Source organism: Hermetia illucens, chromosome 2 (genome assembly GCF_905115235.1).
Source record: "Hermetia illucens chromosome 2, iHerIll2.2.curated.20191125, whole genome shotgun sequence".
Taxonomy (NCBI): Eukaryota; Metazoa; Arthropoda; class Insecta; order Diptera; family Stratiomyidae; genus Hermetia; species Hermetia illucens.
Genome location: NC_051850.1, coordinates 14,568,014 through 14,584,592, shown reverse-complemented (window position 1 = coordinate 14,584,592; position 16,579 = coordinate 14,568,014). Strand labels below are relative to the sequence as shown.

The 16,579-nt window shown below is 41.6% G+C and overlaps 2 protein-coding genes across 2 annotated transcripts in view; one reads left to right on the top strand and one right to left on the bottom strand.

Annotated features, from left to right (window-relative positions):
- LOC119647648 overlaps window positions 1-9,575 on the top strand; it is a 48,071-nt gene extending 38,496 nt beyond the window's left edge. The window contains exons 9-10 of the mRNA XM_038048709.1: window positions 2,786-3,309; window positions 8,540-9,575. Coding sequence (XP_037904637.1) covers window positions 2,786-3,309; window positions 8,540-9,316 — 1,301 coding nt within the window. The 3' untranslated portion in view covers window positions 9,317-9,575. The remainder of the gene's footprint in view (window positions 1-2,785; window positions 3,310-8,539) is intronic.
- LOC119650135 (NADH dehydrogenase [ubiquinone] iron-sulfur protein 3, mitochondrial) lies at window positions 1,323-2,411 on the bottom strand. The gene is made up of 4 exons (XM_038052666.1): window positions 2,283-2,411; window positions 2,161-2,223; window positions 1,609-2,102; window positions 1,323-1,548 (listed from the first exon to the last, which is right to left on the bottom strand). Exons 1-4 carry the CDS (start codon window positions 2,338-2,340, stop codon window positions 1,384-1,386), a joined length of 780 nt encoding a protein of 259 aa, XP_037908594.1. The 5' UTR covers window positions 2,341-2,411; the 3' UTR covers window positions 1,323-1,383.
- Window positions 9,576-16,579: the final 7,004 nt, after the last annotated feature.

Genomic DNA, 16,579 nt, shown 5'->3' with positions numbered 1-16,579 from the left:
AGTGTTGCCACGATCTGCTGCAGCTGAGCCACCTGGTTTGAGTTGCCGCGAGACACCTTACCAACCATGGGCCGTAGGTGGACCTCATGAATTTTGTCCGCAATGACGGCCTTTTTTATTATTTATTTATTTTATTTATTAATAGGTAACGTGATGTCATATCACTTTTTAAAAAATATAAAGTACAAACATCACTTTTACTTATCTTTGCTGGCCTTAATTAAAGTTTGTCTATCACACTCCAAATCAAAATTGCCCCATCCGCCTCAAAGCTGGTCGAGGGAACGGATTCGCAACTGATAGTCGATATCTGCACTCGGTAGTCGCCTCAACCGCTTGTACAAGGAAATATTACGTAGAACAACGTCATACAGTAACCGACATTTATTCTAATCCGTAACATTACAATCTATAACCAAAAACCAACAATCTGCATTCTCATATGCGCATGCACCCGAAATCATTTTCCAGCCCGAAGGCAGTACGAAACTATTCCAAAACCCTGCCCGAAGCCAACCTAAAGCAAGCCCAAAGACATTCTGAAAAAAGCCCGTAAAGCCAGCTCGAGGCTAGCCAGAAGCCAACCTAACGCAATCCCGATAAAAAAATCCAAAAGCCAATCCGAAGTCGGCCTAAAGCAAGCACAAAGCCAACCCGAAAACAGCTCAAAAGCCAGCTCGAAACCAAACTAAAGCAAACCCAATGTCAACCCTAAAACCAGCCCGACGCCAACCTAAAGCAAGCTCAAAGCCAACTCGAAATCAGTCCAAAAGCCAGCCCGCAGCCAACCTAAAGTAGGCCCAAAGCCAACCCGAAGACAGTCCCAAAGCTAACCCGAAGCCAAACTAAAGCAAATCCAAAGCTAGTCCAAAAATCAGCCCGTAGCCAACTTAAAGTAAGCCCAAAACTCGGCAAAGAGCACTAATGTTAGGTGATGCTATATTGCAACATTACTTTTGTAATGAGATGATGCTTGGTAATGGGATGATGCTTGGGAATGGGATGATGCTAGGTAATGCGATTATGCGGTAATGGCTCGCTGATGGCAATGCAATATCAGTCTTTAAGGTGATAACACTTTTGCAATATTACATACATCACCTACCCATCTCCAATCTACAGGACAGATAATGTCTCGTTGCTCGACATTCAATAAAAGTAACATCAGATATCTTTTAAATAACAGTTTGGCTGGTTAGGTTTACCCCAATTAGGAAAATGAGTCGAAAGAGTTTAGATTGAAGCAGCGTCAGATGGAAATAAGTCCAACTGGCTGACTGGCTGGATCATGAAAATGTCAGACAATAAAATGAGAGCACTTGCATTAAATTCTAATTGTTTTCATCGATTTTATTTATACATTCACAAGTTCCTTTTCATAACTCATTTCTTCTCATCCTTCTTCGTTGGTACCTCCTCAGTAGCTGGATTGGCATTTCTAAAATTTGGGAACTGCTCCCATGGCGCCGACAAATCGAACTTACGGAACTCTTGCGCCAATTCCAATGGCTCGCATACAACGCGTTTTTTCTCATCGTCGTAACGAAGCTGAAAAACAATTTCAATTATTTCAGCCAAGCTCAGGACAAATTTTCAATGTTAATCTACCTCCACATATCCGGATAGTGGGAAGTCCCGACGTTGTGGGTGACCTTCGAATCCATAATCGGTCAAAATGCGTCTCAAATCAGGATGATTCGCAAAGAACACTCCGTACATGTCCCAAATTTCGCGTTCATACCAATTAGCAGCTTTGAAGACTTCAAAAGCTGAATCTACAGGCGTCAGCTCATCTGTGTAAGTTTTAACGCGGATTCGCGAATTGTATCGCAACGACAGAATGTTGTAGATAATTTCGAAACGGTACTGACGGCTTGGAACGTCCATGCCAGCAATATCTACCAAGTTGGCAAACTGCGAGTTATGGTGATCCTTCAGAAACTGTAGAACGGGCACTACTCCATCCGGGCAGATGAGAACTTCCAATTCATCGCCAGCGGTCAGCTGCACCTTTTGCACATATTTTGGCAGGCACTCGGCAACATACCTACCGAAGTCAGATAATTGTTCTCGAACAGCTACATCATGTTTGCGTACCGTTGCTGAAGAGGTTGAAGGAAGGTATTTAGTTTTGATTCGAGCAAATTTGCAGAGACTTACGTTTGGTCTCCTCGGTCTTGGCTGCTTCCGTGGATGAGAGTCGAACAATTTGCGTCCGGGCAGCTATGCAGTGAAGCTGTTTAGTGATTTTCTTCTATTGCGGCAATGAAAATTATACTCACCTCCGTTGACCAAGGCGCTCCGCAAGCCCGTAGAAATAGTTCGTAATAAAGAAGCCATTCAGCTGGAATCAAATACACTACGGGCCTTCCGAAATTCTTTTGACAGTTCACCTTTACATAACAAAATACATAACCTTATTTAAATACTGCGGTTACTATTTCTCAGAGGAACAATTTAAAAAATACTCAACACTGACTAGTTTTTATTAAGATACCGTTAATACCAAGCTGTCGTCAGGTTTAATCCAGTTAAAGGGTCAGAAAATAATAATTGTAAAAGCCAACAATTGGAATATTCAATATTTTATGGGAATAATTAATTCCACATCGGGAACCGATGTAAATAAAGCAAATGACAGCCGTGGGCATAGTCTATTCCATTTCATGGAAGTTCTCGTTCCCGTATGTCGGAATTGTGTCAGATTGTGCTGTGAAAAAGGAACCCGGAACGTGAAGTGAACGAGATTTTGTGACGCGGAACGGATCAAGAAAATTTGGTAAATAAACAAAACGACCCGTTTTGGAATCTCGGTACAAATCGTTAGGAAAATTACAGAAAGAAATGCATCACCTCAAGTGGATGACCCATGCTGATACCATCATGGAATTACAGCGAAGCCTTCACAATGACGAGGCCTCGGCAGATGTGTGGCTTTCATCTGACAAAGGCATCGTTTTTCGAGCTCATCGCTTCCTGTTGTGTTTCTGTAGTGACTATTTCAAAGAAATGTTCCGGGACGTTCCTACCAACCAGGAAGTGACGATTATAATTCCGGAAGTGCGCCCGAGCATTTTGAAGACAATCCTAGATTTTATTTACACTGGCGAAGTATGCGTTTCGTCCGAGGATATGAGCGATTTCTTCAATGCTTTCAACTTGCTGGAAATCAAGAGTGGAATAAATTGCGAACGGCGGGTAACCCAGAAACAGGAGCAGACACAGTATCGGGAAGAGTTAACAATCGAACCTGTGGAAGATATAGAAATAGAAGTTCAGCAACAATCTGGAAGTGTCGACAAATCAGAGGTGAATAATTCTGTGGCAAAGTACAAACATGATTTCTTCAAACAAAGGATAAAAATAAGAATTTCAAATGAATTTTTTGGTCAGCACTACTGGGGATGAATCTCACTTCTTAGTTAGGGAGTTGTTTTCAGGTTTATAGCCAAAATTGCAGAGTAAAATTGTGTTTTATTGCTTGGTTTCGCGAAAAAACGGGACAGAATATTGTGTGGCAAAAATGGATGACCAAAAATCAAATAATGAGAACCGGAAAGGGTTTATTTTCTAACCATGTTAAAAGATGGTCCAATAAGGGGTTAATTTCCAAGTTTATGGTTAAAATGGAAACGCAGAGTTGTTTCCAAACGGTTTTTTTTTTTCATTTGCGAGTACTATGCTTCTGGTTAATCTTCTTTTTCTTCAGCCTTTATACCGTCCACAAGCGGGGTTGGCTCATCGTGATCCGTTTCGCCATTTGGTTCTATCGAATGCCTGATCTGAGTGCAATCTCGATGCTTTTAAATCCCCATCCAGCGTATCAAGCCACCGTTGTTTTGGCCTGCCTTATGGTCTTTTACTATCGACATCAATGTTCAGACCAATCTTGGCAAGTGAACGTGAATTTCGTGACCATACCATGGAAGACGCCTCTCTCGCAATTTTTCCAGCACAACATCTTGTCTCCATTACCGCAACACACCGTTCATTGTCTCTTATAGTCGGCTAACACCCAGAACCATAGAGAGCGACAGGACGGACAACATTGCGGTAAATTTTAAATTGGCGACGTTGGTTGATACGTCGATCACAAAGAACATCAGTTGTGGAACGTCACTTCATCCAGGTTGTCTTAATCCGTGAAACAACTTCATAACGCAGTTCTCCATTGGCTGATAGCATTGACCCGAGGTATTTCAATCGCCCAGTCCTGGGTAGTTCACTGGTGCTGAAAGTAATTTTGCCTGTTTCATGAGGATCGGTCGTTAAAAATTCAGTTTTGTTCAGATTCAATCTGAGACAGGGTTGCATGAGGCGATCACTACATTTTAGGACAACCTGCTCGAGATCATTTTTGCTATTAGGTGCTAGGAAAACATCATCTGCATGAAGCAGTGTACAGGGCGCTTGACGTTAGACGTCCCGTGTGACGGGCTCCATAACAAGAACAAAGAGGAGTGGTGAGAGAGCGCTTCCTTGATGAACACCAACAGAGACGCGAAGCGGTTTTGATACACCCGTCACACTTCGAACTTTACTTTTCGAATCGTGGTAGAGCAATTGAACCCAGCGCACGAGGTCTTCTGTTGTCGTAGAGCATACCAGATAAATTCGTGCGGCTTTTGACCGTAAACGCTTTCTCTTGATCCAGAAATGTAATGTACAGGGGGCGATGCTTCTCACGGTGTTTCTCCATGAGTAACCGCGCAGCGTGTATTGCGTCAATAGTTCCGCAGTTTTTGACAAATCCGGCTTGATTCACGGTTATTTCAACGATTTCACGTATACGGTTGTCAAGAATGCGTTCAAAAATCTTCATGGTATGGGAAAATAACCGGATCGGACGGTGTTTTGAACATTCTTTTTCCATATTGGAACTGCAGTAATTTCATGCCAGTCAGACGGTGTTCTTCCTTCCTGAATAACCCAATTAAAGAATTCACTGAGCCACAGTGTTGGGTCCCAGCTCTTCGCTTTCCAGAGTTCAGATGCGATGTCGTCAGGTCGTGTGGCTTTCCCCGATTTCATTCGTTTTATTGCCTGCTCGACTTCAGTTGCGCTGACCGGTGGAACTGGTCCAAATTTCGGCAAAGATTGTGGAAGTGGAGGATGAGCAAATTCTTCCGTTAAAATCTGCTCGAAGTATTCTCGCCATCTATCAGTCACGGCTCGACGGTTGGTAAGCAAAGTACTGTTCTTGTCATTAACGCAACAGAAGTGTTCGATATCCTGTGTGCGTCCGTTTCGGCTTTTAGCAAGTCGATACAGATCTCTCCCGCCATCCCGAGTGTCCAGTTTATCGTAAAGATTTTTGTAATGCTCCGGTCGGGTGACAGCGATCGCCTTTTTTTGCTTGCCGGTTGGCATTCTTGTAAATTTGCCAATTGACCGGTGTTTTATCGTCGAGAAATTTGTGGTAGAGGCATTTCTTTTCACACACCTTTATTTCAACATCGTCATTCCAAAGCCAAGTATCGCCGTTCATGTACCGGCTACCCGGCTTGGTGACCCCGAGGGTTGCAGAGGCCGCTTTGTGAATCGTGTCTTTCATTTGGTTCCACGAGCCTTCCACATTCGTAATGGTTGGTAATCGCGTAAGTGAGATCATTTCTTCTCTCTTCTCACGAAATCGCCACCATTTAATGCGCGGCGGGTCAGGGCGTTTCTCACGCCGTTTTATCGGTGGCTTAATTCGCAGGACGGCAATCAACGGCTGATGTTGCGGTGCGATAGTCTCATAGGGAACGGCTTTGCAATCAGTGGCGGTGGTAAAGTCGGCGTCTTATGAGAATATAGTCTATTTGCATTTTACTGTTCCCACTATAAATCTTTTGATGAACCATGTGTTCATAAGTACAAGGTCATGGGTGTTCGCAAAATTGGTTATACGCTCGCCCATGGCACCTGTTACCGTCTGCCTTTTCACACACATAACCATTAAGGTCGCCGGCAATATGGTCGTCAGCAGGCACGTGAAAAGTCATTTAATCGAGAAGTTGCCAGAAGGCCTCTTTCTCGGCATCAGGTCGACCTGTCTGTGGTGGGTACGCGGTGAAGAAGTGAATAGTGCGATCAGCTGATATAATGGTGAGCTTCATCAGCCGACCATCAAATCGTTCGATTTTTTAATGGCATCACGGAAACCCTCTGAGATGGCAATGCCAACATCATATTGAGTGTATGGGCTGCCAAAATAGAGAAGTTTATAGCCATTTTTACCGCGTTTGCGTTCAATATCGCGGCTTTTGGAACCAGACCATCGGGTTTCTTGCAGAGCGCAGATATCAATGCATCTTCTCCGAAGGGCTTACTAACGTCCTGACGCCGTCCATGCATCAAGAACCCTTGCCGATTTCTCGTCCTGCCGCGTCGACTGAGGTGAACGCCCTAGCATTTTTCCGAGGCTTATTACTCGATCCGATCATCTTGTTTCTAACGATATTGGATGCATTTTCTTGGTCGGCCTATCGCGGGACCTGTCACCAAGGTAGGTAGGATTTAGCATAGTGAAGTAACTCCAACTATACTCTATTTATCTCTTTCTCTGATCTCAGCATTTTATTTTTGTTTAACTGAGGATAGTACAAAGTACGTTGCCTCAAATACTCCTCCTTTATTTGGGGTTGGAACCAGAATGCTATAGCATGGCGGAATTCCAAAAAAAAAAATAATGAGGAGCGAAAAAGGTTTATTTTCTTACGATGTTAAAGGATGGTCCAATAAGGGGTTAATTTCCAAGTTTATGGTTAAAGTGGAAACACCAAGTTTTTTTCGAAACGATTTTTTTTTTCATTTGCGAGTACTATGCTACCAGTCAGTTATGGAATATAGTATGATTTACATGCGCACCATGGTTGAGCTTGACGGAGCTAATCCCCTCGACCCGATTTTCGAGTAAATTTTCCGAATTATGCGGCATTATTTCACCAATGGCTGCACGAATATTGGTTTTCAAGTGCCCAATCGTTGGGGCATCTACATAGCATTGCTCTTTCCCCGTTTCCCCTAAAAAAATAATCTTACGGAATTAAATTGCAGCTTCGTGGGGGCCAATTCATATCACCAAAATTGGTGATTACGCGATTTTCAGACTGTTAATAAAGCATTCATTCATTTGGCTGTTCTGATCGACTTGTTAACTCGAAAGAACACATTTCCCCTCCTTCTGTATATTATCTTCAGCAAAAGTTTAGAAGCATGCCACTTTCCTCATCTTGGGAAAGAGGCCTTTCTCATCCCTATCCTCAAGAGCGGAGATCCTTCACTAGCTGTGAACTACCGTCTCTCTTCCTTCATCTTGCTTCAAAATCCTCGAGAGATACGTCTATGACTGACGGACCGCGCATTTCGGTCATCTCATTGTTAAAGAACAGCATGGTTTTGTGAAACATCGATCTATTGCTTCAAATATTTTGATCTTTTCCAACTTCGTTGCTAAATGTTTTAACTCACGATAAGAGGTACACGCTATTTATACCGATTTCGCGCGATATCGCTTTGATACCGTTGACCACAATGTTCTCCTTTTCAAACTCTCTCCACTCAACATCTCTTGGCTTTCTTCCTACCTCATACCGTTCCTACAAAGTTTCTTTTCATGGATACATATCCCGTGTATTAAAAAAAAATCTTTGGGCCCCGACGGCATCTCTAACTTTGTCCTGCGGAAGTGTACGCCTACCATCAGTGAACATCTCGCCATTCTCTTCAACAACTGCGTAAACAACGGCCACTTTCCGGTATCTTGGGAATCAGCTCTCCTCATACCTATCCCTAAGAAGGGTTGCTCGGGCGATCTCGAAGATATGAGGCGTATCTCTCTCTCTCTAAGTCACCTCAATAGATACTACTCCCCTATCATTCCACTTAATCAATTCGGCTTCGAAAACCTCAGATCCACCGAGCAGGTAATCCTGTATCTGCAAGACCATATCCTCAATGATCTGGAAAACAGGCATTGCGTCGTAGCTTGCCCCTTAGACCTCGAAAAGGCATTTGATTCAGTTTGGAAAGAGGGCTTGCTCTAAAAACTTATTCAGTCCAATTGAACCCTCCCCTTATTCAGAATCCTCGGAGACTTTATCTCCAACAGAACTTGTCAGTGCGCTTCTATGGACCGCTCCATCAACTTTCCGGTAAACTCAGGAGTCCCTCAGGAATCATTTTTTTCTTTTTAACATCTTCCTCCACGATATTCCCCTCCTTCTCGTAAACTTATCCCCACGCCAACCGCCCTTTTCCCCCAACGGCAATGGTCCTCCCGCATCAGGAGGGATCCTCTTCGCCGATGACACCATCCTATATGCGAACGGTTTCAGGGCCTCACTAGCCTCTCTCTCTCAAACTCCTAACCAATAGGGTCATCGCTTATTTCAACCGGTGGGCCCTCACCGTTGATTCCCTTGAGTATGAGGTTATTTGCTTCAGAAATCCCACATGCAGATGAAAAATTATATTTTGCTTTGTCTTCGTTTTTATTTTTGTGTGTTCTAATATTAATTCATCATCACTTAATCGCCACTCTCAATATTTACAGGAAAACGATGGAATGCATTCAGAAAAGGATCTAGAATATTTGGAAGTGTACAGTTCACATGAAAAATTTGCTCAGTATACAATCGAACAGCCCAGCAGTGATTACATTTTAACAGAAGGTGCAGAGTCGAGTTTTGTACTTCCGGTCGAGAAAACAGAGAACGAGATCACAATCAATGCCGACGAAGTGCATGCAGTTGAAAATGCTGATCTAGAACCGAAATTCAAAATACAGAAAACTCCAAAAATCTTCAAACCAGATGAAATTCAAGGGATAGGATCACGTGGTGAAGCTTTCGAAGCGGCAGTTCAAGAAGTTTTACAGTTGGGTGTTAGTTTACAAAAAGCCGCAACGAAGTACAATATATCTAAAACGGTCCTATGGCGGCGAGTTCGGAAAAATAGTGCCTATAAAACTGAGCGTGAGCACCCAATGTTAAATGCTGCAATATCAATGCTCGAAAGTGGCGAGTCCTTGAAAACAATCAGTCAAGCAATAAAGATACCAATATCGACGTTACATCGACACAAAGTGCGGTTGTTACAAGAAGGTAGATTGCCACAACATATTCAGGTTAGACGGCGCGATTCAAAGGACAATCTGAAAGAACGAATTTCAAACGCTATAAATGCTTGTGCCCGCGGAATGTCTCAAAACCAAGCAGCCAACGTTTATTCTGTTCCGAAATCAACTTTGTGGCGACACTTACAAAGGCAAAGTACCTGCAATGTCAAAATCGACAGTCAATTAAGCGATGAAATTTCTATACCGAGCTAAAGAACATTTTTTCCCTTATGCGTACTGCTAGGTTAGTTTTAGAAGTATCGTTTCAACAAAATATACTGTTTACACCTCCACCTCGTATTTTTAAAATATCGGGTGCAAATATCTCATAGAATAACAGATACAATAATATTGTAATTTTCATTCTGGTTGAACATTAACCTGTAGTGTTAGAACATTCATTCTTCAATCGTAGATCGGCCACATAATTTTTGTAGAATTTACCATCTAATAAAATACATAATGCAATAAATCTACTAAGTAAATAAATTAGAAAACTGATTGGTCATTAGATTACGCAAATTCCCATTTCCATATTCTATTCCCAACTAACTTCCCGAGGAGCCACGAACTAAGTCGAGAACAACATCGAAGATTTAGCATCTCAGTGAAAACTCTTAAACTTTTGGAAGTCTTCCTCAACACAGTACCTTCTGTAGATGGACAGTGATGTTTACAGCAATATGGAACCAATCGATTGAAACAAATTGTAAAAGATTATCCGAGATAATTTCTGACCCTTTATGCTTGTCATCAGAGCAACTTTTGATGGCGGAGATCTCGGAGGAATTCGAAATCCAATGTGGAGTTCACTAGGTCGCATTTTTCGTGTTACCTTGTCTGGAGTTCGTGGAGGACGACGCCATGCAATGGAACCTACCCTTCCCAGATAGTCGACGAGAGGTTCGTCTCAAAAATACATGGTGAAAAAATATGGAGGAGTACAAGCTGAAGCGCCTTTCAATAAACTGTGAAGAATGGTTCATATGCGTGCTTGACGTGCTATGCCTATTCAGGGGTGCGACTTTAAAACACATGAAAGAATATAAAGCTCTAAGCATAAAATAAAACAAGTCGGGAAACCAGAAGCTTGACGCTTCAGGTATAAAAGGCTTTGTGTTTCCCTATGTGGGGAGCTTAACGTAGTTCTCCATTGGCTTATAGCTTTGAGATATGGAAATCGCACAGTTCTGGGCAGGTTACTGCCATTGCCAGATACGCTGGATGGGGATTTAAAGGTCTCGAGATTACATCCTGATCAGGCATTTGATAAAATAAAATGACGAAACCGATCACCACGAGCCGATCCCGCTTGTGAACTGAAGGTTGAAGAAAAAGTGGTGAGGAGCGACGAGTGCACGACAGCTCCGTGTAATATAGCTAAAAATTCCATTGGCCTCTATTTTCTAGAAAGCGATTTAAATAAATTATTTGATGGATAATGGTCAACCTCATACGCTTCCACTCTGAGTTTAATATTATTAGCAAATGCCAACAATTTAACCAACATCAAATATAAACAAGTCGGGAAACCGGAAGCTTGACGCTTCAGGTATAAAAGGTTTTGTGTTTCCCTATGTGAAGAGCATAACGTAGTTCTCCATTGGTTACTTGTTGTGGAATTATATTTATTTGAAAAAATATTTGACAGTTGAATGTATATTTAATACAGTTGTAGTAAACTTAATTGTTAATTCACACTATGTATTACATTTAATGGTTAGTTCACACTGTTACATTTCTCCTTCCTTCAGTAATTTTACATCTCTTCGACTAGTCTCTTGGGTCGATTTCTTAGCCGTTGGCTTCGCCGTACTGGATGTTCAATTTGTTGTGCTTCGGTGTGTTGTCCTTGTTCACTCATGTTTCCGTTTTCATGCGACGGTATAGCGGGCTGCATAGACTGCTGATGTTCCTGTTCTGTTAGTACAATATCATCAAGCTTCCGTGTTTGAGTTACCGCATAAATTTTATGAATCTTCTGCGCTTCCTCCGAAATTGCTTCATGTGCGTTTGGTAAGCGTGATAAGCAATCAGCTAGAATATTGTATTTGCCTTGACGATACTGTATATCGTAATTGTATGCACCTAACATTAGTGCCCATCTCGTCAGACGGTTGTTTATGATTTTTTGCAAATTTCGTTTGTCTCCCAACAGGTGTTGAAGCGGCTTGTGATCCGTAATTAATGTAAACTTTGTCCCACGTAAATATGGATCAAATTTCTTCACGGCGAAAAATATTGCTAATGCCTCCTTGTCAATGGTAGCGTATTTTTGTTCTGCTTCGTTCAATTTTCGTGACGCGTAGGCGATAGGTAACTCGTTGTTAGCCTCGTCCTGATGATATAAAACAGCACCAAGGCCTACATCGGATGCGTCTGTTGCCAAATAAAGCGGTTTTGTGTGATCGTAAGGAGTTAGATGACGGGCGCTAGCTATCATATGTCTAACATTATCAAATTGTTTCTGTTCCTTTATTGACCATCACCATTGCGACTTTGTACCAGTTAATGCGTGTAGTTCGGAACATGCTCCATGTAAGTTGGGTATGAATTTCTCGTAAAAATTGACCAATCCCAGAAAAGATCGTAACTCCTTCTTGTTAGTGGGTATTGCAGCATTTTTGATTGCTATCAGCTTGTCTTCCACTGGATAGATCCCTTTTCGGTTGAATTGATGGCCCAAATAGTCGATACTGTCTTGAAAAAAGCTACATTTGTTCTTTTCGATACGAAAACCAGCTTCACGCAGACGTTTAAAAACTTCTCTTAATGATCTTAGATGGCTATCTTCATCTGGACCTGTAATGCCTATGTCGTCGAAATAGATTGCAACGTTGGGTATGCCAGCAAGTAGATTTTAAATATAATTTTGAAATGTTCCGGGTGCACTCGATATACCAGGAGTCATACGGTTATACTGAAAATAACCTTTGTGTGTGGATATCATTAGGTATTTTCTTGACTCTGGACTAATCTCGAATTGTAGATAGGCATCGCGTAGATCTAATTTCGTGTACTTCTCACCCTTGGCAAGCTACTGACGGATGTTTTCGAATGTTGGTACTGGATGTCGTATTGTTACTAGTGCTGGATTCAGTGTAACACGAAAATCACCACAAATACGTATATTTCCGTTTCGTTTAACCACGTTGACAGTGGGTGTTTCGATCGGTGTTTCGTTGGGGTCAACAGGTGAGATAATTCCAAGCTGTTGTAACCTTTCAAGTTCGAATTCCACGCTTTTTTGAATTCCGAATCGGACTGGCCTGGCTGGAATATGTATTGGTGTTGCTGTTTCCTTTACGTGAATTTTAACTTGGTAGTTATTTATTTTTCCCAGTCCTTCGAATAGCTGCTTGTTCTCTCCCAATATGTCATTTAACTTCTGATGCAGTGGTTTCATTGTCGGCTGCACGTGGTTGTTGACATGATCTACGTTGTACACTGGTTCGGGCAGTGGCAAATTGAAGGCTTCATTCCACTCTAAGTCAAATAACATTGGATTCGCGTTGTCCACCACGACTACTTTCAAAGATCGCGTTCGCTTGTTCAGCGTCACTGTCACTGTAGCTTCCCCTTGGCAAGGTAAATCGAAATTGCCATAAGCCCGTAGTTTTGGCTTCCCTTTAAGCGTTGGTGATCCGATCTGTTTCCAAAAATCTGTACTTATAATGGAAACTGACGCGCCCGGATCCCAGTCCATCGTACACGTGACGCCGTTTATCTTAACGTCAATGTTTCTTTTCTTAGCAATGGCACTCATGACTTTAAAAACTTGCTCACAACTCGAAATAGATGTATCACTATTTTTTACGTTGTAAATACGCTGTTGTTTCTTTTTGTCTCTCGCGATCAATTTAGCTCTGCCTTTTCTTATACAGCACGACCCGTAATGTCCACGTTTGCCACACGCTTCACAATTGTGATTCGCCGCCTTGCAGTTGTCTTTTGAATGTCTTTCACGCACACCACATCTTAAACATTGTTCTTCCGACAAAATTCGGATCCGCTTACCGATTTTCGAACGACGTTTTTCTATCTTTTTCACTTCCGCGCATTCACTTTCTACAATGTCTTTTTCCGCCAACTCTCTTGATAGCGCTATTTTGAAAACTTCCGCGAACGACACTTCGTTTTCTATGCCTTCAATATCATCGAATGTTTTTAGCTCTGGCCACCTTTGTTTCAATTCCACTTCAAGTCGGGGATGGTTGAGACCCATTGCAAACCGATCACGTAATTGACGTTCTAGCATGTCGCCGTCGTAGCCACAATCGCGACTTATGTCTTTTAGCCTGTTCGCGTAAGATTCGAATGACTCATCTTTTTTCCTCACACAATTCCAAAAGTTCGTTAGAGCTTTGAAGCGCGTGGTTTTTCGTTCAAAACGCTTCACGAATTTTTCCGCGATTTCCGTGTAAGTCAGGTTTTCAAATTTTTTCTTTGCGTCCGCAAATGCAATTTTTAGTTCACGATAGGTTTCCGGCTTTAGACATGATACGAATAATTCTCTTTTCGAACTTATATCATCCGCGATTCCCCACATGTGGCACTGGGCTTCAAAATAATCTACGAAAACACTAGCCGTTGTAACGCCATCATATTTCTCACATTTAAAGTTTTTTAGGATGTTTTGTTTTTTTACCTCTGTAGAGATGTTTTCTCTACCAACCGTCACGGTAGCGAAATTTTCAAGAATTTTTAGGATGGCGGTTTGTTGCTCCGCCTGCACACGTAAAAATTCGGCAAACTGTGTGGCGTCCATATTTAACTCGCGCTCGGAAAAACGAAAAACACGACCGTCCTCGTCGCCAGTATGTTGTGGAATCATATTTATTTGAAAAAATATTTGACAGTTGAATGTATATTTAATACAGTTGTAGTAAACTTAATTGTTAATTCACACTATGTATTACATTTAATGGTTAGTTCACACTATTACATTACTGCCATTGCCAGAAGTCAGCGATTTAAAAATCTCGAGTCAATGCTATCAGCCAATGGAGAACGCCGTAATGAAATTTTTTCACGCATTAATGCAACCTGGATGAAATAGCATTCCCCAACTGGTGTTCTTTGTGATCGACGTATCAGCGCACGTCCGAAATCTAAAATTTACTGCAATGTCGTTCGTCTGCCACTCTCTATAGTTCTGAGTGTTGACCGACTATAAAGGACAATGAACGGCGTCTTGCGGTAATGGGTACGAAGATGTTGTATTGCACTGGTGGCGTGACACGTTTCGATTACGTCTGAAATGAGAATATCCGCGATCGATATGGGTTTGCATCGATCATGGAAAAACTGCAAGAGAAGCGTTTTCGATGGTGTGGTCACGTAATTCACGCTAACGAGAATTCAACAACCAGTATTGATCAGAACATCGAAAGCAATGGTAAGCAACCAAAAACCCGGCCAAAACAATGGTGGCTTGATACGCTGGATGGGGATTTAAAGGTATCGCGATTACATCCTGATCAGGCATTTGATAAAATAAAATGACGAAACCGATCATCACGAGCCACCCCGCTTGTGAACTGAAGGCTGAAGAAAAAGAAAAAGATGTGAGGAGCGACGAGTGCACGACAGCTCCGAGTAATATAGCTAAAAATTCCATTGCCCTCTATTTTCTAGAAAGCGATTTAAATAAATCATTTGTTGGAAAGCCCTGTGTTGATAATGGTCAACCTCATACGTTTCACGCTCTCAGTTTAATATTATTAGCGAATGAAAATAATTTAACCAACATCAAATATAAAAAAAAGGGCTAGGGAGAATTAGATGCTGTTAATTAGCACGAAATTGATAAGTTTGAACTGCTATAACTTTCCCACTAATAGTTGGATTTTCATGAAATCTGGCATGCGTATGCACGAGGCTGTCCGCTATGTCGGTGCAACATTTAGTACACTTAGGATGAACTTAAGGGGAGTTTTTTAGTCTATTTCTAAAAGCTGATAATATACTATTAGTAAATTTTTTGAGCAGATACCGGAATGGGACATCTCTCGAAGATTAGATTTCACATAAGTGTTTTACACAAAACCTTAAAAAGGGCTGCAGATAAATAGATTCTTCATAAATGCCACTTTAATATATCACGCGAATGTCAATTATTCCGGGTAATTATGACGTCAGCATCTGATTTGCATGGCTTTGGAAGCAGTAAACTCGCGCGAAATTGCTAAGTTTGAACTGCTATAACTTTGGCGTTAATTGCCTGATTTCCAATAAATTTAGCACATATATACGAAATATTGTCCCCTATGCCGGTACAAAATTCGGAAGTGCTTGGATGAATTTAAGGGGGGTTTTTCAGTAAATTTCTAAAAAGTAGTAATATACTATTAGTAAGTTTATTTGAGCAGATATCGTAATGGGACATATTTTGAGGCCTAGATTTCATCTAGGCGCATTTTGTTTTACACAAAACCTTAAAAAAGACAAATTGGAAAGACCTCTTCCTCCAGGCATGAACAGAGTCTATATGTCGACATTAATTGGGTTCGAATCCTCTTTGAAAACTGTAGATATGGTGATCTTTTAATGGTTAAATAAATCAAACAGTATCGAATACAAGATGCCGGAAACGTGGTGTTTACCGTACTGTAACGATGCATTTCAATGTAAAATTTATGTCACCATGCAAAAATGTATTGATACATTGCCGATTGTTGCCAACAATGCCTAACAGTGACGCAGTGGTTTTAAACTACATAGACACATTGCTGGTAGTTAAAAAGTAGTACGCATTAAAAACAGACACACTTGCTCCGATTGTTACTGGGAAGCGCTCTTCAGACTATATGTCGCACATATTACAAGGTTGATTGCGTTTTGCATCTCAATGCATATCCTGGCCCTCAGATTAAGCATTTTGATGAGAGAACAAAATCCTCCGGGCCTGGAATAGAACCGATGAAAAAAGGGATAATAGAGGCACGTCAGACCCGTATAATCTTCAGTCTGGGCCCCGTTTTTCCGCACAATTTTCATACCAAGCCTGGATTTTTCCTTACGGAGCTGCTTACAGGACAAATCTTGTCACAACTGGAGTTCACTTATCTGCTTCATATCGCTCCACAGAATATTGCATTTCCGGAATTTTCTTTCTTGAAAATAATAATAATAATCGTTGGCGCAACAATCCATTTTGGATCAGGGGCTTGAAGTGTGTTAGAGCATTTCATTCAAGACCGTAATGATACACTACAGAATAGCCTGTAGGAGGCAATGTGGTCAGCATTGCGCTCGATCGAGATTATTACCCTGATTTGACTCAGGTACTCATTCACAGCTGAGTTGACTGGTATCCGACGGCAAATCACGATACAAATTACACTGCCACCACTGAGATTTGAACCGCGACCTTCCGTACGATAACCTTGTGCTCTAACCACTCAGCTATCCGGATCTTGAAAAGCAGAACAATATCATTACCAGCAAACAACAAATTTTCGCCGATCTTCTACT